The 27,704-nt window shown below is 45.4% G+C and overlaps 1 protein-coding gene across 1 annotated transcript; it reads right to left on the reverse strand.

The window, feature by feature from the left end:
* Positions 1–2,413: 2,413 nt before the first annotated feature.
* Positions 2,414–27,316, reverse strand: SLC47A2 (solute carrier family 47 member 2). The gene is made up of 17 exons (XM_033090781.1): positions 27,194–27,316; positions 26,144–26,245; positions 25,806–25,874; positions 24,609–24,757; positions 23,215–23,257; positions 20,467–20,511; positions 20,130–20,227; positions 19,607–19,704; positions 18,407–18,520; positions 17,535–17,602; positions 16,456–16,564; positions 15,486–15,561; positions 15,006–15,075; positions 5,699–5,831; positions 5,526–5,620; positions 4,295–4,388; positions 2,414–3,239 (listed from the first exon to the last, which is right to left on the reverse strand). Exons 1-17 carry the CDS (start codon positions 27,314–27,316, stop codon positions 3,019–3,021), a joined length of 1,707 nt encoding a protein of 568 aa, XP_032946672.1. The 3' UTR covers positions 2,414–3,018.
* Positions 27,317–27,704: the final 388 nt, after the last annotated feature.

Consider the following 27,704-nt stretch of genomic DNA (forward strand, 5'->3'; position numbering starts at 1 on the left):
TCCTGAGAGTAGGCCTGGGATTTCTCTTTGGACACTAAAAACACCATGAAACTGAATTTATAGCATGTTTTTTTTTTTTAATTTATTTTTAATTTATTGGGGTGACAATTGTTAGTAAAAGTACATAGATTTCAGGTGTGCAATTCTGTATCACATCATCCATAAATTACATTGTGTGTTCACCACCCAGAGTCAGCTCCCCTTCCATCACCATACATTTGATCCCCCTCACCCTCATCCCCCACCCCCCAACCCCTTTACCTTCTGGTAACCACCAAATTACGTTCCCCAGATTAATTTTCAAGCCCGTGGCCATCCTATGGTCACCAATTGCCCTCCAATCCCCTCACCCTCCCCCCCACCCCCCATCCCTCCCGCCCATCTAGCAACCCTCAGTTTTTCCTCATTGTCTCCCAAACTGTTTCTGATTAGTTCATTCACTTATTCTTTTCTTTAGAATCCGCAAATAAGTGAGATCATATGGTACTTATCTTTCTCTGTCTGACTTATTTCACTTAACATAATGTTCTCTAGATCCATCAATGTTGTTGCAAATGGTAAGATTTCTTTCTTCTTTATGGCTGCATAATACTCCATTGTATAAATGTACCACAGTTTCTTAATCCAGTCATCTACCGATGGGCATTTTGGTTGTTTCCATGTCTTAGCTATTGTGTATAGTGCTGCAATAAACATAGGAGTGCATAAAGATTTTTGAATTGAAGTTTTAGATTTCTCCGGATAGATACCTAGGAGTGGAATTACTGGATCATAAGGTAGTTCCATTTTCAGATTTTTGAGATACCTCCATACTGTTTTCCATAGCGGCTGCACCAATCTGCAATCCCACCAACAGTGCACAAGCGTTCCCTTTTCTCCACATCCGCGCCAGCACTTGCTGTTTGTTGATTTATTGATGATAGCCATTTTGACTGGGGTGAGGTGGTATCTCATTGTGGTTTTTATTTGCATTTCTCTGATGGTTAGTGAGGTCGAGCATTTCTTCATATGTCTGTTTGCCATCTGTATGTCCTTTTTAGAAAAATGTCTCTTCAAGTCCTCTGCCCATTTTTTAATTGGATCGTTTGTTTTTTTGGAGTTGAGTTGAGTGAGTTTTCCATAGATTTGTGATATTAATCCCTTATCAGATATATCATTGGCAAATATCTTTTCCCATTCAGTAGGATCCCTTCTTGTTTTATTGATGGTTTCCTTTGCTGTGAAAAAACTTTTTAGTTTGATATAATCCCATATGTTTATTTTTTCTCTTAGTTCCCTCGAGCGAGGGTATATATCAGTAAAAATCTTACTCCGGGTAATGTCTGAGAAGTTTCTTCCTATATTTTCTTCTAGGTATTTTATGGTTTCAGATCTTACATTTAAGTCTTTAAGCCATTTTGAATTTATTTTTGTATATGGTGTAAGGAGGTGGTCCAGCTTCATTTTTTTTTTTTAATGTGTCTGTCCAGGTTTCCCAGCACCATTTATTGAATAGACTGTCATTACTCCATCGTACATTCTTGCTTCCATTGTCGTAGATTAAATGGCCATATAGGCGTGGATTTATTTCTGGACTCTCTATTCTGTTCCATTGATCTATGTGTCTGTTTTTATGCCAGTAGCATGCTGTTTTGATTACTGTAGCCTTGTAGTATAATTTGAAGTCAGGTATTGTTATACCTCCCACTTTGTTCTTATTTCTCAAGATTGCCTTTGCTATTCGGGGTCTTTTATGGTCCCATATAAATTTTAGGATTATATGTTCTATATCTGTGAAAAACGACGTTGGCAGTTTGATAGGAATTGCATTGAATATGTATATTGCCTTAGGCAGTATGGACATTTTAACTATATTAATTCTTCCTATCCATGAACATGATATGTGTTTCCATCTATTTATATCTTCCTTCATTCCTTTCTTCAGTGTCTTATAATTTTCTGAGTATAGATCTTTTACTTCTTTGGTTAAATTTATTCCCAGGTATTTTATAGTCTTTGGAGCGATTGTAAATGGGATTGTTTTTTTAATTTCTCCTTCTGATGTTTTATTATTGTGAATTTATAGCATGTTGATTGATACTTCAAAACAATTACACTATGCATTCATTTTTCTTTTTTTCCAATTGTTGACATTCAATATTTTAAATTAGTGTTAGGTGAATGCATCCATTTTTCTATTGTCTGGTCAATAAATCCGTTTTGTTTGTGATTGTATTTATAACTATTGATACTGAAGGGACTGGCAATGGAGGCCAGACTGACCTCCACCTTCGATGGCCGTGTGAGATGAGATACAGCAAGAAGCTGGAAAATGTTCACCAGTCCCAGTCCTCAAAGCATACTAGAATTTAGATCAACATTGAATCCATCCTGAGGCTATGTGGCAAAATGATCTGGGTTTTGCTGCCCATGTTTTTATTGTAACACTGCTGTAAGATCAAGTGTTTCTCAAGGTCTGTGATAAGTGAAAATGCCAGTGGAATAAACGGGTTGGAGGAAAGGTGAAGGGTGTGTGGACAGCCTCCCTGCCCTAGTGTGTGGAGTCTCACAGCAGGGGTGTCGGGGCAGGGAGCAAATGGGGGTTGAGGCCCACTGGCCCCTTTTTCAGAGCTTCACAAAGGCTTTGGGAACAAACCTGGGCAGAAGACTGGCTAGGAAATGTGTAATTTTTAATGTAATGGTGATTTTTTTTTTATTTGAAATGTCCAATTTGAAGCCGCTTACATTATTGAACAATAGTGGTGATCCCAGCATCCTCACTCTTCCAGTCACCCAATATTTTCTAAAGAGCAATTCGAGTCAGAGAAGAAAAAGCCGGTTTGACCACGACAGAATTGTCAGTCTGCACAATTAAGATCCCTCTGTCACATGAGGTACCGGCTGAAGGTCGTTTTTTGAGGAGTGCTCCAAAGTATCCACCTGCACCGGATTCCGTGGATGCTTTTGTAGAGTGGACCCGTGGGTGTGGGTGTACGGTGGGGGCGGCCACTCTCGGCTTCCTTTCTCCAAGCTGCTTTGCTAGTGCCTGGTGGTCAGGACCCTGATGATGAACCCCACAGTCAGTGTGGCTGACGCCACCCCCAGAGCAGCCCCACGACGGATGGCCAGCTGTTTCCCTGACAGTCTGCTGGAAGGAGCTGGAGGGGCAGGGGCTGCTTCTGAAGTCCTGAAGATGTCCATCTGGCACTCGGACCTTGAATACAGTGTCAGGGTAATGCCAGGGGAGAGGCCCGTAGCCACTGCAGAGGCAAAAGGGAGCAAATTCAGCAGTACTGGGGGTGGGGGGACGAGCCTTGGAGTCAGGAAACCTAGGTTAACGGCCTGGCAGCATTTGTTCTACTGTAGGACTAGAGAATTAACCACTGTGCCTTACAATAGAAAATGCTTGTGCAATAGTAAAATGCATGCCTTACCTCTTTTGCAGCAGGATCGGAGGAGATTATATGGGAAAGCATTTCAAACTGAACTTTACAGATAAAGTTTACTACTAAAATCAGATGAGGCATGTTTCTGTCTTTGTCATGACACATCGAATGTAACTTTCACATATCGTTTCAGGGAGCATATTAATGGTTAGTTGATCATGCCTTAGCTGCGTGACAAGTTAAGCTCCCAGAGTTTCAGTTAGCTGGCTCACTATTGCACTGATCATAGCCTCCCAGCATGAGAAGGAGTCACTGAGATAGCTAAGGGGTTTGGGCTATATGGCATGCCTAGCACTCAACACCAGCCCTGGGGTAGGGGGGCACCTGTGCCTTGAAGTGGGGCTATCACTTCATCACATAGACATTGGATGTAAGCCAGAGGCGCCTGTCTGTCTGATGGGGTGCAAAGAGGTAGGTAGAGGGGGTTCATTTTCCACCTCCTCCCGACCACCACCACCCGGCCATGCCAGTTAGTCAAGCCAGCCAGACCTTCCTGGACCAATAGCTGTGGGCCGGATGTGGCCTTTTGCCCTAGTCTGGAGTTAAGTGGTGAGAACGCACTCTAGAGTCTGATGGGTCCATGCTTGGATCTTATCTCTTGCCTTTTCCAGTCCAAGGACAGTGGAGAAGAGACCTAGCTCTCAGCCTTGCTTCCTCATCTGAGAATGGGGCTACGGCTTGCTGCCTCACAAGGCCAAGGACATGAAGTATATTCATGTCTTCCTTGCGCTGAGGACATTTTCATGCTGAGAGGAAGAAAGGCAGTTTGGGCTTGCATGGTTCCAGATCACCAGAGGTGCACAGGGCAGCCAGGAGCGAAGTGCCCTGGAATTTGTGTGGATGCAACAGAAGCACCTTGACAGCGTTACCTGAAGATACAACCGCTTTCTCAGGCCCGGGTCTGCGGGCCATGCTTGCTGGGCTCTCAGTGCTCTGCTGTGGCAGCCCCGCCTGTTTCTGAGCCTAAAGAACAGAGTTAGCTTGGGTCAGCCTGCCAGCCCTCCCGTTCACCACTGGCCTTGGTGGGGAAGATCACCAAAAAATGTGTGACTGCTGGTTTGACTCAGGAGCTGGACCCGAAATGGGAGGCGCTTATTCCTTTCTCTGTGCTTGAAATGTGTGTTCTGCTTGGCTTCCCTGATCTAGAAGCTGCCCAAGGACATGGCCTTGAGAGAGACATGTGGTGATGAGACCCTCTAGACCGCGTATATGACTGACCCCAGTTAAGGCCTCTAAATAAACTTTTAAGATTCTGGCGGGCGGGTGTGGAGATCTACTCGTCCTGCTGCCACTTCATAAGTAAGTTCCCTTGCTCTTCTTTTGGTCTCTCCCTGCCCTCTAACTACTGAGGGGTGGGGAGGGGGTGCAGTTCAGATTACACCTGGGAAGCTCCCTGACAAGAGGTTGTGATGCAACAGGCCTCATCCATGGCCTGCCTTTAAAATATTTCAAGCTAACGCAGTACACATTCATATACTCAAACTCTGGGCGGAACGGATCGGGGGTGGGGCAGGAGGGGGCATGGAGGAAGGAGCTTTAAAGTGGTATTGTTTTAAATCTGTATGTATCCATTGTCTTAGATGCCAAGATGACTTGCTCTCCATGTGAGGGCAAAACCATACCCTGCGAGGAATCCGGGTCATTAAGAGAACAATACCCCCTTCTGTGCTCTACCTTCAGGTTGAGCTGTGCCTCTGTCTCTGAGAAGCAGATGCTGGCCTGCCCTGTTTAAAGAGTTTTCCAAGAGCATGGTGGACAGAGTAATTTATTATCTCTTCCAAAGTCACGACACACACTTGGGAGCTCATGTGTGTTCAGGCTAGTTTGACTGCTCTTTGTTTTCTTTGGTTTTCAGCAGCTGGGGCTGGCTAAGGAAGGTTTTTGGTGTGTGTTCATCTTTGTAATTAGAGAGTGTGCTGCTTTTACTGGCACTATCTGGGGTCTAATTACAATGACAGGAGCTGATGTTGAGGCTGAGGTGTGTGACCCCACAGGTCATTGCTGCTGAGGCCTGATGTGCTCTGGGCATTTCTGGTGAGCAGTCACTCCACCTAGTTGGCCAGGTGACTGTCCCAGGGCAGGGGTGGCTGACTCACTCACCTCCTCTGCAGCCAGCTTCCAGTTTATCTGGGCGGTGTAAGCAATAAAGGCAACAGCTGCCAGCAGGGCACAGACTAGCATGCTCAGCCAGAGGCCTGCAGGAGAAAAGTGACAATGGGGCAAGTGTCCAAGGACCACTCAGGCCTCTTTAGACTCTTCCTCCCACCACATACCCATGATTCTCATTCTGACCACGAAGGTCAGAACAATGCCCAGTGGGAAGCCGATGACATAATACATGATTGCATTCACAATGGCTCCAAAGGCTTGCCGGCCGGTTCCTCTCAGGACTCCACCATAGACACACTGGGAGGGAGGCAGAACGGGTGGGAGCTTAGTTATGAAGAGACTGATGGTGGGCCTCATGCAACATGCCCTTTTCTAAGCAATTTACATCGCACAGCCGCACTGAACTCTCACAACATGAGGATGGTGCTCTTATCCCCCTTTCTTCCATGAAGAGACTGAGCTGAAGAGGTGAAGTCACTTGCCCAGTATTACACAAAGGGAGCTGCGTTTCGAACATGACTCCAGAGCCCCAGCTTTCACCTCTACCCCATTATTGCCTCACTAGAAAGTACGGGTAAAATTGTGACTAACCACGAGCTGGTCTGGGAGATTGGACTAACTTCGTATGGAGATGTGATGTGTTGGTTCCCTATCGCTCCTATTACCGCAAACTTAGGGGCTTAAAACAAGACACATTTATTATTTTATAGTTCTGGAGATTAGAAGTCCAAAATGGGTCTCATTGCAAAAATGTCAGCGCTGGTTCTTTTCGGAGGCCCCAGAGGAGAATCTGTCCCCTTTCCTTTTCCCCTGGAAGCTGCCTGCATTCCTTGGCTCCCAACCCCCAGACGATGATGGCACCACTCCAACCTCTGCTTTTGTAATCACGTCTTCTCTGACTCTCTGCCTCCCTTTCTCACTCATAAGGACCCTTGTGATTGTATTGGACCATCTGGATAACCCAGGATCATCTCCCCAACTCAAGATCCTTAATCACCTCTGCAAAATCCCCTTTTTGCCACATATCATTCACAGGTCTGGGATTAGGATGTGATATGTTTGGGGGCCATTATTCTGCCTACCATACTTGGCAAGCAAAGGTGTTGTCTTGTTCCATGTGAGACAGACAGTCCTTGCCCAGTCTGGAGAAAGTACTAATGCTTTGCTTTATGTGACTTGTCTCATCCTCCCAACTTGATCCCAGATGTAATGAACTAAAGAACCACAGGCATACCTCACGCTTGGTCCACACTGTTGATAAACAGATTTTTAGTTATTTTTATTTTGTTAAGGTGAAGGATATGGAGTATTTTGTGGTTTGTTTTTATGCATTTGAGCAAAAGGTAATGCACTGGAGATAGGAGATGTGCGTCTCTTGAACTTTGAAATATGGTGCACACATTTCTCATATATCATGACATAGACAATGATCTTTTTTGGTTAAAAAGAGACTTCTCCCAAATTATGAGTGATGTGGACAAGTATTTCACTCTGGACCAGTATTTCTCAACCCGGGGGCAGCTTTGTCCTCCAGTGGGCATTTAGCAATGTTTGGAGATGGCTTTGGTGGTCAAAACTGGGGGATGCTACTGGCATCTAGTAGGTAGAGGCCAGGGATGCTGCTGAACATCCTCCAATGTACAGGACAGCCCTCCTACAACAAAGAATTATCTTGTCCCAAATATCAGTAGTGATAAGATTGAGAGGCCCTTTAGAGCATGGTGAATCACAGTGATAATTTCAGCAGCAAGCACATAGGAAGGGCCAATAGCCCAACTAAACTGAAGTTGTGGGCCTGTTTGGGAGAAGCAGTGGACTGGTGGACTAGATAGGGACTCAACAGAGAGCACCATGAGGTGACACAGCCAGGGGAGGTTGGGAGGGCTTGGTAAGTTCTCCATATATCCCAAGTGATGGAAGGCTGTGCATATGTATAGCAGAGACTGGAGCAGGCCCAAGCCACCCCACACATCCTGGACAGTGGAGCATGTGCATGGACAGAAGAGACACAAGAGGACCCAAAAGGAAGTAAAAACTGGGCAGACCTGAAGACAGCCTGAACTTTGAATGTGCCCCAAGCCCATGCTCAGATCCTTCAGCAGAAAATGGAAGCCTTACCAAAGGTCAGAGGTATCTGAACACAATCTCCAACCAGTATTTGGCTGAACACAGAGCTATGCAGACATAGGAGTGACCCCCTAAGAAGCTAAGCTTAAAAATAAACAAGAAAACAGACAAACAAAAAACAAGACTAAGCAGAGATAGCAGCTGTAGATTGTGAAGGAGTCCGGATTCACAGAAATAGTCCAGGCAAGTTACTAAACAAAACAACAGTGCTTAGGAAAGGTCACACACAACATTCTCCAGGATGGACTTATGCTAGGCCACAAAACAAGTCTCAATGCATTTAAAAAGATTGAATTCATACAAAATATGTTCTCTGACAACAACAGAATTAAATTAGAGATGTCTTCCAGAAGGAAATCTGGTAACACCCTAAATATTTGGAAATTAAACAACACACTTCTAAACCCATTGGTCAAAGAATAGCTCACAAGAAAAATTTTAAAATATTTTGAATCTGAATGAAAAGAAAAACAACATATAAAATGTATTAGATGCAGCTAAAGTACTTAGAAGGAAATGTATAGTTTTAAATGCCTAGATCAGAGAAGAAGAAAGTTTCAAATCAGTAGCCTAATATTCTATTCTAAGAAATTAGTAAAGAAGAGAAACTATACCTATTAATAAATAAAACTGAAGGATGAGACTAATGATAATTAGAGTAGAAATCATTGAAATGGACAAGAGAAAAACAACAGAGAAAATCATTGAAACCAAAAATTCTAGTTCTTTGATAAGATCCATAAAACTAATAAACACTCACCAAAGATTTGACATTGGTAAAATAAGACCAAGAAAATAGGAAAGTGAAGACACAAATTACCAAAATCAGGAATAAAATAAGGGATATTACTTCTGACCATAAAGAAAAGAATTATAAGGGAATATTATGAGCAACTTCATGATAAAGAATTTTAGACAATTAGTTGAAATGAATAAACTCCTAGAAAGATACAAATTAGTAAAATTAACTCAATAAGAAATAGAAGGTGAATAGACCTGTAACAAGGAAATAAATTGAATTAATTAAAAGGGGAAAAAAAGGGCCGGCCCGGTGGCTTAGGCGGTTGGAGCTCCGTGCTCCTAACTCCGAAGGCTGCCAGTTCGATTTCCACATGGACCAATGGGCTCTTAACCACAAGGTTGTGGTTCAACTCCTCAAGTCCCGCAAGGGATGGTGGGCAGTGCCCCCTGCAACTAAGATTGAACATGGCACCTTGAGCTGAGCTGCCTCCTGGATGGCTCAGTTGGTTGGAGCGTGGGCTGTCAACCACAAAGTTGCTAGTTCGATTCCTCAACTCCCGCAAAGGATGGTGGGCTGTGCCCCCTGAAACTAGCAATGGCAACTGGTCCTGGAGCTGAGCTGCGCCCTCCACAACTAAGATTGAAAGGACAACAACTTGACTTGGAAGAAAGTCCTGGAAGTACACACTGTTCCCCAATAAAGTCCTGTTCCCCTTCCCCAATAAAATCTTTAAAAAAAAAAGGGGGGGGGGTGTGGGGGAAGTGTGAGCCACAAAAGAAAAGAAATTGAGAAGCTAGACTACATTACAAGTGCAAACTTTTGCAGCTCAGAAGATATTAGTAAGAAAATGTTTTCATTGCAAGCCACAGGCTGGGTTTGCAAATTATGTATCTGATAAAGGACTTGTATGTTGAACATATAAAGAATTCTTGCAACTCAGTAATAAGAAGATAAGTGTTATGGGTTACACTGTGTCCCCAAAAAGATGTCTAAGTCCCAGTTTCTAGTATCTGTGAATGTGACCTTAATTGAAAATAGGGTCTTTGCAGATTGATCAAGTTGAAATGAAATCATCAGGGTGGACACTAACCCAGAATAACTGGTGTCCTTATAAAAAGGGGAAATTTGAACACAGAAACAAACATACACAGAAGGAAGACGATGTAAAGACACACAGGGAGAAGATAGCCACCTATCTTCTCAAAGAACTCAAGAACTCCTGAGGATACCAAAAGCTAGGAGACAGGCCTGGAACAGATCCTTCCCTAGTGCCCTCAGAGGAAGTACCATCCATCTGATGCCTTGACTTGGGACTTCTGATCTCCAGAACTGTGAGACAATAAATTACATTATTTTTACGTCATTCAGTTTTTGGTACTTTGTTACAGCAGTCTTAGCAAGCTAATACAACAGACAACCCAATTTTTCAAATGGCCTAAAGTCTTGAATAGACATTTCACTGAAGAAGATGTACAAATTGATAATAAACACACAAAAAGGGGCTCAACATTAGTTATTAGTCATAGAGAAATGCACTCTAAACCACAATGAGATATCAGTACAGACCCACTAGAATGGCTATAATAAAAATGAGAAACAATCCCAGAAAGTTATTTTGTGGATATTGACAAACTGATTCTAAAGTTAATGTGGAAAGGCAAAAGACCCAAAATAGCCAACACAATATTAAAGGAGAATAATATCAGAAGACTGACACTACCCAACTTCAAGACTTAATTATAAAGCTACAGTAATCAAGACAATGTTATATTGGTGAAAGAATAGACAAATAGATCAATGGAACAGAAGAGAGCTCACAAATAGACCCACACAAATAGTCAAATGATCTTTGTCAAAGGAGCAAAGGAAATTCAATAAAGAAAGAAGTTTTTTTCTAGAAATTGTTCTGGGACAACTAGACATCTGCATGCATAAAGATTAAATACAGGGCGGCTGGATGGCTTAGTTGGTTAGAGCGTGATCTCTTAACAACAAGGTTGCTGGTTCAATTCCCACGTGGGCCAGTGAACTTCACTCTCCAAAACTAGATTGGAAACAATGGCTGGAGCTTGGAGTTGAGCTGCTGGTGGACAGTGGGTTGGCTCAGAGGTTGGAGTGAGGTGCTCATAACACCAAGGTTACTGGTTCAAGTCCCATATGGGCCAGTGAGCTGCGCCTTCCACAATTAGATTGAAAACAACGACTTGACTTGGAGCTGAGCTGCACCCTCCACAACTAGATTGAAAAATGACTTGACATCCTGGAAAAACACACTGCTTCCCAATATTCCCCAATTAAAAAGCAAAAAAGAATAAATACAGATACCCCTTGACTTATGATGGGGTTATGTCTCAATAAACTCATCACACGTTAAAAATATCAAAAGTCAAAAATGCACTTAATACACCTAACCTACCAAACGTCGTAGCTTAGCCTAGCCTCCCTTAAACATCCTCAGAACACTTACATTAACCTAGAACTGGGCAAAATCACCTAACACAAAGCCTATTCTATAATAAAGTGTTGGATATCTCATGTAATTTATTATGCAGATCGCTTTCACACCATTGTAAAATTAAAAAATCATTAAGTTGAACCATCGTAACTTAGGGACCGTCTGTATAGACATAGATCTTACACCTTTCACAAAAAGTAAAATGGGTCATACACCTAAACGTAAAATGCAAAACTGTAACATTCCCAGAAGATAATATAGGAGAAAAATTTGGGTCACTTTAGATTTGGTGATGACTTTTTAGATATGATACCAAAAGCATGATCCGTGAAAGAAAACAACAAAAACTTGGTAAGTTGGACTTCATTAAAATTAAAAACATTTGCTCTGTGAATGACATGGTTAAGAAAATGAAAAGACAGGCCATAGAATGTGAGAAAAATATTTGAAAAACACATATCTGATAAAGGACTGGTATCCAAAATACACAAAAACTCTTAAAACAATAATTTAAAAAACAACCCAATTTTAAAATGGGCAAAAGATCTGAACAGACACCTCATCAGAGAAGATAAATTGATGACAAATAAGTATATGAAAAGATGCTTTACATCATTTGTCCTCAGGGATTTGCGAATTAATCAGTGAGATACCTCTACACACCTATTAGAAGAGCTAAAGTCTCAAACTCTGATGAGGATGTGGAGCAACAAGAACTCTCACTGCTGATGGGAATGCAAAATGGTACAGACACTTTGAAAGACGGCTGGGCAATTTCTTACACAGCTAAACATAATAGTAGCATACTACACAGCAATCATCCGCCCAGGTATTTACAGAAAGAGTTGAAAACTATGTCTACACAAAAACCTGCACAACAATGTTTATAGCTTTATTTATAATTGCCAAAGCTTAGAAGCAACTGAGATGTCCTTCAGTAGATGAGTGGATAAACTGTGGTACATCTAGACAATGAAGTATTAATGTTAAAAGGAAATGAGCCGTCAAGCTCTGAAAAGGCAAGGAGGAATTTTAAATGATTATTACTAAGTGAAAGAAGCCAATCTGAAGAGGCTACATACTGTATAATTTCAACTATATGACATCTGGAAGAGGTAAAACTATAGAGACAATAAAAAGGTCAGTGATTGCCAGGGGTTGGGGGAGGAAGTACACAAGGAGAAAGGAAGGAATGAATAGGTGGTACACAGAGGATTTTTATGACCGTGAAATTATTCATATATATAATGTTGGATACGTGTCATACATTTGTCAAAACCCATGGAATATACAACACCAAGAGTGAACGCTAATGTGAACTGTGGACTTTAGTTAATAATAATGTATCCGTAGTCTTTTATTAATTTAGCAAATATGTCACACTAATACAAAATGTAAATAGTAAAGGAAACTGAGAGGAGGGAGGGGGGTTATGGACTTAAAGAGAATATCACAGGCCCAAAATGGCATCACTCGTGCCCGTGATACCAAACCTAGATTTAATATATGGCCTAATTGCATTTTCAATCTCGTCCAGAGCCTACTTTTAATCAACCAGTCTGGAATTTTCTGGTCAAGCTCCAGTAAGGTAATGGGCCCTCTCTATCCCCCATAGAAAGAAGAGGCAATCTGCATGATAAGAACCCTTCCAGATCTCTTCTCCCAAAGAAAAGATGTCGGGGCCCAGAAATAACTCTTTCTTTTCTTCCGTTCCTAGCTCCCTTGCCCCACTCTGTTTCCTATAAAAACCTTCCATTTTGTACAAGTCCTCAGAGCGCCCTTCTAGTTGTCAGATGGGATGCGGATCGATTCATGAATCTCTTTAAAAAAGCCAATTAGATCTTCAAATTTACTCAGTTAAATTTTGTTTTTTAACAATGGGAACTCTATTTTCTGTTCAATTTTTTAAAAAGTTGACTAACTTTTTTTTAAAGACAAACAATGCCAAGAATTGGCAAGGAAATAGAGAAACTGGAATCCTCATACACTGGTGGTGGGAATGTAAAATGGTACAGCCACTTTGGGAAACAATTTGGCAGCTTCTTAGAAAGTTAAATATAAACTTATCATTCAGCCCAACAATTCAACACCTAAGCCTCTACCAAGGGAAATGAAAACATACATCCACACAAAGACTGGTGCAAGAATGTTCCTAGCAGCCTTAGTCATAATAGCCAAAATCAGAAACAACCCAAATGTCCATCAACTGATGAATGGATAAATAAAATGTGTTATATCCACACAATGGAATATTATTTGGCCATAAAAAGAAATGAAGTCCTGAAAAATGGTACAACATGGATGAACCTCAAAAACATCCTAAATCACAAAAGACTACATATGATTCCATGTATACAAAATATTCAGAAAAGGCAAAGTTCACACAGACAGAAAGCAAATCAGTGGATTACCTGGGGCTGACCATGGGAGCAGAGATTGACTGCAAAACAGGCTCCGGGAAATTTTGGGGGGTGATGGAAAGATTCTAAAACTAGATTGCAGTGACAGTTGCACAACTCTAAATTTATTGAAAATGATTAGATTATGCACTTAAAATGTATGAATTTTATGGTATGTAAATTATAACTCAATAAAAGTATAAAAAACAAGGTCCATGGAAAACATAAATTAAGAATAATATAAATGTAGCCAGGAGGAAAGATGTCAGAAGGCAGATACACAAGCTATAAGGTCCCTTACAATTGCTAGTTGTCAAATTGCTTCCAAGTTCTTTGGTAGCCAAAGTGAGCAAAGACGTCCTGCCCATTGGAGGGGAGGCATACTTAATTCTTTGAGAATAGTTATTCCCAACTAGTGTCAGTGGTCAGGAGAAAAAATATGAATATTGTCCTAACAATATCCTGGGACAAAAACAGTAATAGATTCCATAAGATAATTTCTTTTAATGTTCCATAATAAAAGCTATGTATATGATGACAAAACACAACCCAGAGGAGGCAGTTGTGCTGAGGCTAAGAGCACATGCTCCAAGTATGTTGCTTTCCGAACATCCAGCTAGATTCACAGGTAAACCCTAGAATATGTAGCGAACTGGATAGTTCTTTGGGAAAATCCTCCATAAATATAATTACATAAGTATAATTTCTCTCAATGGGTTGTTGTTGTTTTTTTTCCATGCATTGATAATTATTGTGCAGGAGTTTTTCCCCAGGCAAGGAACAGCCTAGAGTGGAGGTGTTGTGTGGCCAATCATGCACACATACTCCTAGGCAGAGCTGTTGGATTTTATGCAAGGGATGCATTCCTGAAGAACTCACTTAACTCCAGATGTAAAGGAGAAAACAAGATTTCAAACTCTGCTTATAAAACAAGACTTTAGTGTTTTATTTTTTTATATCATGCTTTTTAAAATTCCCATAATGTATTTTGCAGTGTATAATGCACATCCATGATTTTGGCCCAAACTTTCAGGGGGAAAAATCTTTCATTTCAATTTTTTAGTTCAAATTTTTATCTGTTTATATTTAGGTACTTGTTTTTTGATTATAAAGGAATTTTAGCATTTATCTATCTATCTATTTATTTATTACACTTTTAACTCATAAGCATAAATAAAAGAATTAAAACCATTTATATAGACACAGAATTAGTACTACCCACGTATAATGCACATCCTTGTTTTTTCCTCACAAATTTGGGCAAAAAAGTATGCACTATACAATGGCAAAATATGGCAATTCAAACCTGCACTAAATGGGACCTGTCCTTTAGTGGTTAAAGGAGCAGAAAATTCAGGGAGTGGTGTTGAATCACTCCCTTTCAGAATGTCCCTTTGCACTGGCAACACGGTGCAGTTACTGTTGAGTTCCTGGCCAGTCAGGGGCATGGGCCCCTGCCTGTGGCCCCAGCTCATACGCAACAAGGAAGGAAAAGAATTTGTGAGTTTACACTTGGTGTGATTTTTCAGCTTTTTGCTAATCTGCATTCATCTTTTGTCACATTGGAATTACAGAAGGCAAGGGGAGTCATTGTTTTGAATAATAATAATAGAACTAATAATAATAGAACTGATATGAGCAAATACTTTGGACATTTACTGTACAGGTAGCCCTTTCCATGTACTGATGAGTTCATCCTCACAGTCCTGTGAGGCCTCAGGTAGCACAGGCCTATCAGTGGTACTCACACACATGGCCTCAAACAGATGAAAGACAATGTAAATCGGCAAGACCTTGTTCACCAGGGCAATGACGTCTCTGCAGAAGAAACGGGAAAGCACATTCGTTTGGAGCACTAAGACATGACTACATTCTTAGAGACCCAGTTATATGCCTTCTGTTACAGCACCTCCCCAAAATGTTGAGAACCTAACATACATGAGCCACATGAACCTGACACCCCTGCCCTGAGTTTCTACGTGTCTATAGGTCTTCTTAAATTCCAGAAGAGCTCCCAATTTTGAACTGCCATTTGATTAGCATCTTGTCTCTGAACAAGCAAGGAGGCCACAGTCTGGGGAGCAAGCATAGATGCTGGCCTCTCAGTGAGGGCAAAGCCGGGGCTAGTCCTGCTTCCTTTGGACCCAGCACTGAGCCACATCTCTGAGGACCAACTGCAAACCACTCTGACATTTCCCCGAAGTCAGGAAGGAAAACTGGTTACCTACTCATCATTGGTAAAAATATGCCCCAATTTATTTTTCAGGATGCTCAACAGGGTGCTTATAACCATTGAGATGCCAACTGGAAGAGAAAACGGAAGAGCAATCGGCTGAACCCAATCCATAAAGGAGCCCACAGCTGAGGCCAGCACAAGGCAGTGCAGCCCCCCCCACACACCCAGGAGCCTAAAGTCCCCCGCATTAGAGCCATTCATTTGGATTAAGACACCCTTTTGCAGTCCAGTAGGAATGACAACATATAAAACATCCTTCCTCCTGAGTTTCTCAAAGTGGGGCTCCTGGGCCAGCAGCATTGACATCACCTGGCAACTTGTTAGAAATGCAGATTCTTAGACACCCATCTCCGACCTACTGAATCAGAAACTCTGCCTGGTGAGGCCCAGCAATCTGTGTTTTGACACGGCCTCCAGAGGATTCCAATGCAGTCTGAAGTCTGTGAACCATTGTTTTCCACAGAGGCACTGATCTGAATCTGCCAGCCTCAGAAAGTAGAACCATCATGGAGGACACAAGAGTGTTCTTTCTGAGGGGTGGGATGGGCAGATCCCAGACTCCTGGGGATGCTGGGAGGGTGAGCTTACAGAGGACCTGGGCGGCTGGAGGGAGAAGCCTGGGGAGGAAAGGCCTTCACAGGGTCACACAAAGGTGAGTGATGGAAATCCCTGAGCTGTTCCTGGAAGGGCCCAGGAACCCCAGCAGCAGGGAAGAAGTGGAGAAGGGGCATGGGAGGCAAGAGAGATGCTTGCTGCTGGAGGGAGGAGGAAAGTGAGGGGGCCCTATTAACTCATCAGCAGGGGCTGCTCTGGGCCAGATGGCAGGTGTAACAGGTTTGGGAGGTAAATCTGTCCACTCCCAAGGCCAACCCTCCCTCCAAAGTGCCAGGACTTTCCCTGGTCCAGGCCCTTGATTTTCTACTTTCCAAGTTCCCACTCCCACAGGAGAGGACTCCACCCACCTGTGCAGAGCACGCCGGATATGGCCGATCGCTTAGCTTGAACAGTATCTGAAGCTCCCAGGGCTGTCCCCACTCGGACACAGACCGCGATACTGAGCCCCATGGGAATCTGGGATCAGTGATAAGATGGTCATTGGAGCCACCCTCCTGCCCCTGGAATGGGGTGGCTGCTGAGCCAGGAAGAAGCAGAGGAGCAGCCCTCCAACCCTCCAACCTGGGTCACGATGGGGGAGAGCAGAAAAACAGGATGGATCCCAGGGAGGCAGCATGAGGAGAGAGGGCATTTCATGGTTGCTGATAACAGGCAATGACATCTGAGGTTGGGAGACGGAGCCACCCAATCCTGCCCTCACCACTCCATCAAACATGACTGGCAGACTGGCCTTGCAACCAAAATCACTGTGGTCCCAAAAACTCATGAGTGAATCAATTTTAAAGAGGTGAATATGGCCCTAAGAATGCCAGCAAAGCTCCCTGTAAGAAAAAAATATTCAGTGGAAACCATTTGTAAAACTATGAATCACCTTATAAATTAGTTCTATAAGTGTAGGTTGTTGTGAATCTTTTGCTTAAACCTGGGATCACAGACTACATGCCCCCAGGAGCCTGGCACATGAGTGATAGGGGACAACCCATGTCTCAGAGGAGAGGAGGGCACTGGGGACCATGTTGGAGGAGAGCAATACGCCCCTCCACCAGGGGACGCTTTCACTCAGCTTTCTCCTACTGAGGTGTGCAGGACCATGGACCCACTGCTAAATGGAATGTCCCATTTTGCAAGAAAATGCAAAAATCCAGATTATGATGTGAAATCTCTCAATTTTTATGGTGTCAATTCAGAAAAAATTCTAACATCGTGTGAGTTCAATATTACTCCCAGTGGAGTATCTGTGGGCTACCTGTGTGTGAGTCTGGCAGGGCCTGAACCTGCTGGGCATGGGAAGTCTGGGAGTGGCCCTCAGGAGACAGAGATGGCTTTTGAGGTGACAGCCTTCCCCTCTCCTACAACACCCCCAAGCCAAGCAGGGGAGCAGGGCAGGGATGGAGGGTGTGGCAAAGGCACCCCAGAGAAGCCTCACCAAGTAGGTTACGGTGGCCACCTCGTAGATGATGGCTTGGGCAGAGAGGTCCAGCATGCTGAGCAGGCCTGTGGGAGAGCACACAGTGAGCGCCCTGCCCTGGGGTCAGCTAGGGGACCCTGGGCTGACAGAATGCCCCTCCGCTTTGGAGGCCAAGGAGTAAATGATTTCAAAGGGCAGATTCACAACAAAAAAATGTTCTTGCTTGGCCTTCAGCCTTCCAGGAAAATCCTGCTCAATTGTTATTTTAGAATTTGGAATTTCCTGCGGGCTGTTTCCCAGTATGATCTGTCTTTCAAGTTGAACTCCTCGGAGTATGAGGCATGGTGAGGGAGGTAAAAGAGACTGGACCAAGATCAGGAAACCCAAGTTCAGGTCTTAGCTCTGCCACTGTGTGACTCTGGACAGTCTGTCTCTCTTATTCTTGGGCCTTGGTTTTCCGATCTGTAGATTGGGGGGGGGGGAGGGAATTGGACTAGGTCACTCAGGGCAACTCCAGCACTGACCTTCTGATTCTCAGGCTGTTTGGACTCTGCACTGAGTGCTCCGATGAGCACACACTACGTCAGGTGAGAGCCTCACACCTGCCATGCCTGCTCACACTCATGCACCAGCCCACTCAACCTCTCAGTTCTTCATTGACTCAATCACTTCCACCAGGGTGACCATGCAGTGCCAGGCCTGTGCTGGGCAGTACTGAGATCCAGACTCAAAAGGCCTAGGCCTGCCTTCAGGGAGCTTACAGCCTGGTGGGGAGATGAGTGAGCAACTGACCTAGCCTGGGCCAGGCTGGTGAACTATCCATTTGGGGAGAGGGCTTCTGAACTGGTTGAGCAACCGACATGTTTCCCCCACCCTGCTCTTCCACGTACCCGCGAGGAAGCTCCAGATCTCATAGGCCCACCACTCAATGCATATCATGAGCATGCTGGGGATGGCCAGCTGGAAGAAGGAGCCCCAATCCTGCAGGCACTGGCTGGACCAACCTAGGAACAGAAGCACTGAGAGCTGAGCAGTGGCCCACCCATGCGTGCCTGCCCGCTGCCAGGGGCCCCTGATGGTCTTTGGCTCTGCCCACGCCTGGGCTCAGCTGAGCAGGCACTTGCCATTTTGCACAGGGCATGCCAGCTGGTCCAGTGCTGGTGGGGGGGTGGAAGGGTGCTGCACGGACAGGGCACCAGCTCACTTGGCCAGCACCATGGAGCAGCTCAGGATAGGAGCCTCAGGCACGGGCAGGTGTTCCCACTCTGCCTGTGACACTACAGGATCTTGGGCAACTACTCTCTCCTTTCTGGGCTCTGTTTCCTCAAGTAAAAATTTGAATCCTTATCTTTGTCCTTCCTCCCCAGAAGGGTTGTTGGGAAGATGGCATGAGATGAATGATGCAAAAGGATTTGCAAGGCAGATATGGCTATGCAGACTTGGAGGGGGGTACAACCACACAGGACTCCCCTGCCCCCAAATGAGGCGCTGGGCCCCCAGAGATGTTCCTGAACCACCCGGAAATGGAGCCCCCCGGCTACCGAGTTAGGTTTCAGGAGGCAGAAAAGCTCAGAACCCAAAGCCTGGGAGTAGACAGGCGGAGGTTTGAGTCCTAGCCTCCACCACGTATCACCCTGGGCATTTTGGGAAAATTACTTAATCTCTGTCTGTCTTAATACCCTCCATGTAAACAAAGTGAGAATAATAAGGCACTGCGCAGTTTAAGGTCAGGAATGTCTGGCATTCGGCCCACTGCTGAAACATAGGATTTATCTGTGTTACTACTATTACTGTAATCACCGTCCTGAGATCAAGGAACCCACAGAAAGCTCCCTGGGCCAGTCCCCAGCAGAGCTCTGCCCTGTGACACACGGCATAGGGGAACCTGGGGCCTTTGGGGATGTGCGTGCTGAGGGGTAGGACAAAGGGAGGAGGGCCCTGAAGGGAAATGGAAGCAGGCCCAGGATGGCGCTCCTCCAATGGGGCTCCAACTAGGCCCTCTGCCTTCCAAAGGAACACCCTATGCCCATGCTGGGGCCTGCCTGCTGCTCCCATGCTCAGCCCCCTAAAGGCAGGCCAGCCCTGCCCACCTGCCCATGTCTCCAGGTGCAGCTTCTTCAGCACAATGTAGAAAAAGAGGAAGATGGTCTGCACGAACTGGGAGATGGTGTTGGCATAAGCAGAGCCCCTGGGAAAAGAGAGAGAGCAGGAATGGGGCCGATGGCTAACTCTGACCCTGGGAAGGAGGGTCTCGCCTGCTGAAGCCAGCACAGGGAGGAGGAGGTATAGGCATGGCGCACCCAGCATCCCCAACCTAGAATTGGCCTCAGCCAGGAGCCCCCAGTGCCGCTGGCACCATTACTACACTATCCTGCCACGTCCTCACTCTCGGCCTCTCCTGGCAGGCAGGTGGAGGGGTGGGGAGTGGCTCCTCTCCTTGTCTTGTTGGTGGGGAGTTCCCACAAAATCCGCATGAAGCCCCTTCTGGACGACACAGGCAGCCTCCACAAATTTTTTCATGGGTGAGGCAAGGATGATGATTGCCCCAGTCAGGGGTGGGGCACTTGGTGGGCAGTGCTCTCTGATCAGGCCCCCAAAGCCCACCAGCCTCACCTGACTCCCAAGTTCAGCACAGAAACCAGGATGTAGTTGGCCAAGCCATTGACACAGTTGCCCACGACGCCACTGAGGACTTGGGGCCAGATGATTTCCTGAAATAAATGAAAACTGGGCTTGCTATGGGGTGAGCAGGACCAAAGGGGTGTGAACAAGCCTGGACACATCTAGGGGTTGGAAGGAGGCTGGGGACATGCAGTTCCTCACTGTGCCCTGTACCAGAGATCAGGACACGGCTCTGCAGGTTCACAGATGGTGCAGAGGGAAAACGCCCCAGGTGCCTCTTCCCACTGGACTAGGGGGAGGGACCACACCTCCAGCCAGGGACCTGTACCTGATTTTGCAAATATTTTGCCAGCAGGCTGTAAAAAAAAATCACCTGCATAAAATAAAACACATATACATACAAATAAACAACTATAAAAATAAAACCCAAAAATAAAAACAAACAAACAAACGAAAACACCAAACATTAACAAGTTTCTTAGATATCTGAGTTTGGGGCAATTAATTTCACCAAAGTGTGTCTGGAACCCTACGGGTGGGCTCTGAGGGAGAGCACGCTTCAGCAGGCTTGTGAAAGAGGCAGAGTACCTGGCAAGGCTTCTGGCTGCCACCAGCCTAGGAAGGCCACTTCAGGGACTTGTGCACAGAGGACATACCAGAGCCCAAATCCACAGTTTGTAACTACTCCAAGGCCTGGTTCTGGCTGCTAAAGAATCTGGAAGGAGTGGCCTTGGACTGAGTGGTGGAAACTGAGCAATGCTGGCCACCAGCCTCCTCTGCTGATCAAGTTGAAGGCCCCATGGAGGGGGGCAGGGCCTTCCCTGTCTCTGGAGGACAGGACCATGCATGTCACTGTGTGTGTGTGTGTGTGTGTGTGTGTGTGTGTGTGTGTGTGTGTTGAGGCCACTGCCCCTGCTCCTTCTGTCCTCTGCCAAAGCCCGGCCCAGGGCCTGTGCCTTCCTGCCCTGTCCTTTCCATTAGCTCTCCACTTAGTGCAGTATAGTGGTTACTAAGACCATGGAACTGGACCTACACTGCCTGGCTTCAAATATTGGTTCTGTCTCCTGTGGTGTGTGATTTTCAGCAATCTACATAACCTCTCTTGCCTGTTTCCTCATCTATAATGGGCATAATAATATGTGTACACTTTATATACACATATGTATACAAAATGTTTACAAAACAGTATTTGGCACATTTAAGCATTCCAAGTGTTAGGTAAGCATTATATAAGCATTATTATTATTTCATTGGTAATGAAATCCTGCAAGTGCATTTTGTGGGAGGGAATTGCTTTATTTGATAAAGAGTTGCCACAGTGATAACTTTATAGGATGTTTTCCCCTGACCCAGCCCTAATGGCCCTGTTTGACACGATACCATCACCTTGGTCTAAAGAGCTAACGCATGGGCACTTGGGAGAACACCAGCCTTTTCAGGTACTTTCCATGATACAGAAGAAATCTTGTGCTGGCAGGGCCCCAAAGAGGACATGGTACTGGCCTTTCAGTGTGTGGCCTGCCAGACTTCAGCAGGCTTTAAGGCACCCTGAATTCGCCGACTCATCCCCTTCCCAGCTCCCTTCTCAAGAACTTCGCCCCCGGTAGCTGGAGGGTAAAGTGGTGCTGCATGCCAGAGATGGGAGGATAAACTCCAGCTGGCAAGGCCATCCCTGATACAGAACTGCCAGGGAATAAGTAACACATGTCACTAAGCTTCAACAAATCAAATAGTGTAGCAGTGGATTCCAGAGTAGACAGACAGACTGCTGAGTCAGGCCAGAAATCTCAGAAACTGACCAGACTGGACACACTGCTTATTTAGTACTTAGTAAATTCATGGACAAAAGAAAGAAGGGAATAGTCAATAATGCAATTTAGGAAAAGTTTGTTAGATTAAAATCTTACTTGTAAAAATGGAAACCATAAAAGGGTTCAAAGAAAATATAGGCAAATGTTTATACAATCTTGATGTGGGTTAAGTGTTTTTAAGCTCAGCAAAGACAGATATTATAAAGGATAAGATTTATGGATCTGTTATGTGTACATTAAAAATTATTTAAGTGAAAAATATCAAAATAAGAAAAGGCAAGTGACAAACTGAAAAACACGTTTGCAACATATATGACAAAGGGTCCAGCTACTATTAGTATAGTATAGTACCAAGATACCATAGTAACAAGAGTTACTATAGTTAGAAAAAGATTAACTCACTAAAATAAGCAAAGGGTATAAACAATTCACAGAAGAAAAACAAATGATCAGTAAATACATGAAAAAAATATTCAACTTCATTGGCAATAAAATGCATGTTAAAACAATTTCTTTCTAATGGGAAAAAAATTGATAATACTACTCTGTGCTGATGAGTGTTGCCAGTGGGATTAGAATCAGTACAAATTGGTATAAAAAACCATTGAGGGGTAACTCCAATTACAATAATCCATTTTAAGGAAATCATTACAGATGTTCACAAAGTTTTTCTATAAGAATGTTAATCAAATCTTGTTTATAATAGTGAATATTGGAAACAACCTAAATACCTAACATATAGGACTTGGTTAATAAATTATGACACTCTGGGATACTATATAGCCTTTGAAATGGGTATTGCGGAAGGCTATTTAATCATATCAAGAAATTAATGACATATTTGAAAAGGAAAAAGCAGATTATAATATAATACATACATTGGCCTCATTTCAAACCATATGTATGTAGGTGTGTGTTTGAAGTCACACACCCATGAATAGAAATAATCCTGAAAAGAGATATTAACCTATGTTCTTTCTGGGTGGTAGGATTATAAGTGATTTGAAATTTTTCTTCCCCCGGATACTATAATTTCTTCAATAAGTGGTTTTCTATTCACAAAATATGTTCTGTTAATTTTTAGAAATTCAATCTGCACTGACTGGAAGGGTCATCCTCTCCTGCCTGTCAGCCATCCTCATGGCACAGTGGGAAGTCACTGCGGGCTAATGGGCTTCACAGCAGAAAGGTGGAAAGGCAAAAAGCCAGAATTTGGGAAAGTGTAACTCCACCCTCCTCCAGGCTCAGCAGACAGTAGGACTTACCGGAAGTGCTGGCATGAAAATCAGCACGTATTCCTGGGTTAGCCTGCAAGAAAACCAGAAGCTCTGGAGCTGACCAGCCTATGCTTTCTCGACTGGAGACCTACTGGGCACCCAAAGTTTGAGGAGAGAGAGGCTTTCCCAGGCCCTGCAGATCTCCATCAAGACAAGTGAAACTTTAGCAATCGAGGGTGGTGCTGCTACCACATGCCAGAAATAAGCCAGGAGGAGTCCAAGGACCCAACCACAGGGGCCTCATGACTAGGGAACTTAAATTCGGAGTACCATGTAGTTTGCAAGGGGGAAAAAAGTTCTATCTTATCAAGAAATAACAAAATGGGGGCGGCCGGTTAGCTCAATTGATTAGAGCGCAGTGCTCTTAACAACAAGATTGCTGGTTCGATCCCCACATGGGCCGCTGTGAGCTGCGCCCTCCACAACTAGATTGAAACAACTACTTGACTTGAAGCTGATGGGTCCCGAAAAAACACACTTAAAAAAAAAACAAAACAAAATGAAGTGCACATAATATAAAATGAACACGGTATTCCCCTGAGGGGATGTTTCTAAAAATAATGAACTGCAATTCATCAGAAATTAGTTCAGTCCTCTTCCTCCTTTTTGGAATATGGGGTAGGGCACATTTCATTTCTTCAAAAGTATCTGTGAAGGGGGCCGGCCCGGCCCGGTGGCTCAGGCTGTTTGAGCTCCATGCTCCTAACTCCAAAGGCTGCCGGTTCGATTCCCACATGGGCCAGTGGGCTCTCAACCACAAGGTTGCCAGTTCAATCCTCGAGTCCTGCAAGGGATGGTGGGCTCCGCCCCCTGCAACTAAGATTGAACACGGCACCTTGAGTTGAGCTGCCACTGAGCTCCCGGATGGCTCAGTTGGTTGGAATGCAAACTCTGAACCACAAGGTTGCTGGTTAGACTCCCGCAAGGGATGGTGGGCTGTCCCTGGCGGGCAACTAGAAAACGGCAACTGAACCTGGAGCTGAACTGCGCCCTCCACAACTAAGATTGAAAGGACAACAACTTGACTTGGAAAAAAAAAAGGCCTGGAAGTACACACTGTTCCCCAATAAAGTCCTGTTCCCCTTTCCCAATTAAAAAAAAAAAAAAAAAAGTATCTGTGAAGCTCCAACTAGTGCAGGGACACAAATGCAAATAACATGCAAATCCCTATTTTTCTTTCCTCCTATGTAAATCAAAACTGCCCATTTTGTCTGCTCCCTGCTGGTCACAACTAGAGCAGCACATTGTGCCGGAGAATTCCAATACCTAACCCAGAACCATCCCTAGAGAAGCTGCTCTTGTGATCCAGAGAAGCATGGGGCCTGGGGCAGGGCTTCTTTGGGGGTTCCCTCCCAAGCTTCCCAGCAGGAGCCAAGGGCTACCTGGCAACATCCGGGTCCTGCCTGAAGAGCAGCAGGATCTGCTGAGTGTTGAGGAAGAGCGCCCAGCAGGGGAAGCAGCAGAGAAGCAGTATGAGCGTCCCCCTCTGCAGGATGACCCCCATGTGCTTCTTGTTGCAGCTGCCAAAGCTCTGCAAAACAGCAACCCCTATGCTCAGCACCTTCCCTGTCTGCTAGGTGAGCTCAGCCAGTGCATCAACCTGCTAGCGGTGCTAGTGCTGTGGGATGGCAATGGGCACCAGTCAGTGCCTCAGAATAACTTTGGTATTCTTTGGTATCATACTAATGTGATTAAAATCATCAATGGAAATCAAGTGAGGTAGCGTATTTGGTTCACATTATAACATTATAAAGAGTAGATCATCACTTTTTTTTTTTTTTTTTTTTTTACATGTGGAAGTAGCTATTACTTACCTTCTGCTTCTTTGTCCTTCCTATTTAGGAGATAGTTATGAAATGCACTGTAAAGCTAACCACACCACAAAAATAATCTAAAAGGCCAATTGAATCCAAAAATGGCCTCTGGTGTTTGAATGCACTTTAAACAACTAGATAGGAAAGGGACATTTGGCAGCCCTGAGTATAGCCTGGGGCAGCTCCCTCTGCAGGGGCTCAACCTGCTCACAAAATTATAATAGCAGCAATGTACCGAGCACAAGCCTCTGTCCATCCATTGTCCCCAGTTCTTCAAAAGTGTCTAATGAGGAAAGCATCATGTCCCTACATCACAGCTGAGGCAAGGGAGCTCTGAGAGCATTTGCCAAGTCACCCTGCTGGTAAGTGGCAGCCAGGTCCGAGCCCAGGTACCTAGGTCCACCATGAATCCCAAACTTCAGAGGCACCTGAGTCCCCACTGGGGCTGTGAAGGCAGGGGGGCTCCCATCTGTGCACCCTCAACACTTGACACTCCGGGGCAGGGAACTAACTCCACCCATTTCTCTCCATGGCTCTCTTGGCTTCGGCCCACACTCAAAGGGAGTGTCTTATTCCCTGACAGCACAAGGCCCTAGGATATGTCAGGGAAGGGGGGACATCTGCCCCCTCCCCTAATGTCTGCCTGATAGGCTCCCAGCTGCAGGGGGCACTGAGGGGTCTTTGGGGGCGCCTCCACCCCCTACCATTTCTGCAGCAGCTGAGGGATCAGTTCTGCCCCTGCCCAGCTCCAGGAGGCCCACCTACCTGGGACATCAAGGTGTCACATGCTGAGGAGAAGCCGACTCCTACAGAAACTCCACAGACATTGACAAACTGGAGTCACACACAGGAGAAAACACGAGGCTTGTCAGGTGGGGACCTAGGAGGGGACCCTGCCTCTGGGGTAACACCACCCAGCAGCAGCTGTGATGTGCAGCTGAGCCAAAGACCCCCCTCTAGGCTGGGCCCGGCCCGCATGTGCTGTGTCCCATCAGGTCACAGCTGTGAATGTAGCTGTCAGCCCTCATGTTATGTCTTCTCCTTGAAAGCCCAGGGGAGAAGCCCAAGAGAGACCATCCCTGCACAGTCCCGGCTGTACTCACGGCCACCGACAGGGTCACCGATGCCAGCTCCACTTTGCCCAGGTGCCCACAGAACACCGAGCTCACAACATAGATCATGAAGGATAGCACCTGGAACAGGAACTGGAGGGTGGCGGCCAGGGTCAAGGGTGCCACTCAGCCCTGCCTCAGCCTGCCAGCCCCCATCAACCCCGAAGCTCCCGCCCATGACAGCCCAGTCCTACATGCACAACAGTGACATGCAAAAAACCATTCATAGCCACGGGGCCAATTGCCCACATGTGGAGAAACAAGCATGTGGCTAAGGCTGACATAGCAGCCAGGGCTGGAAGTCAGGAGACCTGAGTGCTACTCCTATTGTGCCGTCAGCAGCTTCATTGACTTCCTCGTTCCCGTTTCCTTGCCTGAAAGTGCAGAAGTGCACAAGAGGCACCTAGCACAGACCTCACAGAGGTTAACACAAGAGAGCATTCGCTATTGCTGTTGATGTTATTATGATCATTTGGTAAGGCCATATCCAAACAAAACAGAGGTGGAATAAAGTCCACCAATATCTTTGTAATCGCTATGTCCAGGGGATGGGATTAGAGATGAATTTCTTTCTTCTATGTAACTTTCCGTTTTATCTGAAACTTTTACAGGGAGTGGATATTTGTTAGTTTTTATGGTCAGAAGAAATGTATCTAAAGCCATTTTCCCACTAGAAATAAAATGGGCAGAGGGCCCCTTCTTCCCCTGTAAACGCCTCTTTGGGGAGACCTGCAGGCTCCTGGATCAATGAATCTCACTTGTCATTGTGGGATCTTTTAACACAGCCTTCCCCCCGTTTCTGAAGGACGACACACCCATCCCGGCTGAGCAGGGCCAGGCCCCACTGCACCCTGGCACTGTCCAGGGACAGCCGTCCTGCTGTCACCTGTTCTGGGCGGCAGACTCTGGTGCAGCCTGGACATGGTCAATGGTCAACACGGGCAGTTCCTGGGGAAGGTTGTGAGCAGGCCCTGGCAAACCCCGTGTCACACCTGAATAGCATCTAGCTCCCAGCCTCACTGCCCCCCCCCACCTCCTTACCAGGGGTCCTGACAGGACAAAGAGCTTCCACGCCTCAGCCCTAAAGCCAACGGGGACCAGCCTGCGGAGGGCAGGGCAGCAGCCCCCTTGGTCCAGGGAAAATGTGTCCTGGAGGCTGTCCATTCCAAGCCCAGAGCACTTGCTGGCTACCTTACACGCCTGAGCACTCCCAGCCTTGACCCGCAGCCTGCAGTCACCTTGCAGCCTGATTAATGAGTAAGGAGAGGGAGGAGTGTCCGCCTCAGCAACCTGTGGGATGGGCCCTGTTTCCCTGGTCAGCCTACTGGCCCTGGCCCCAGGGAAGGACAGAACAGAGCCTTAGACACCTAAGAGTCACCCAGGCTGAGCCTTGTGGGGGCTTCGTGTCTGTTCTCCCCAAGGGTCAGCAGCGAAACCCCAGGAAGAGAAGGTTAGGGGCAGTGAGAAGGTGTGCGAGGCCAAGGGATGGGGGTGCTGGGGTGCTGGGTATCTTACACCTTGGGGGTGCTGGGTAACTTACATCATTGTGCCC

Source organism: Rhinolophus ferrumequinum, chromosome 21 (genome assembly GCF_004115265.2).
Source record: "Rhinolophus ferrumequinum isolate MPI-CBG mRhiFer1 chromosome 21, mRhiFer1_v1.p, whole genome shotgun sequence".
Lineage (NCBI taxonomy): Eukaryota > Metazoa > Chordata > Mammalia > Chiroptera > Rhinolophidae > Rhinolophus > Rhinolophus ferrumequinum.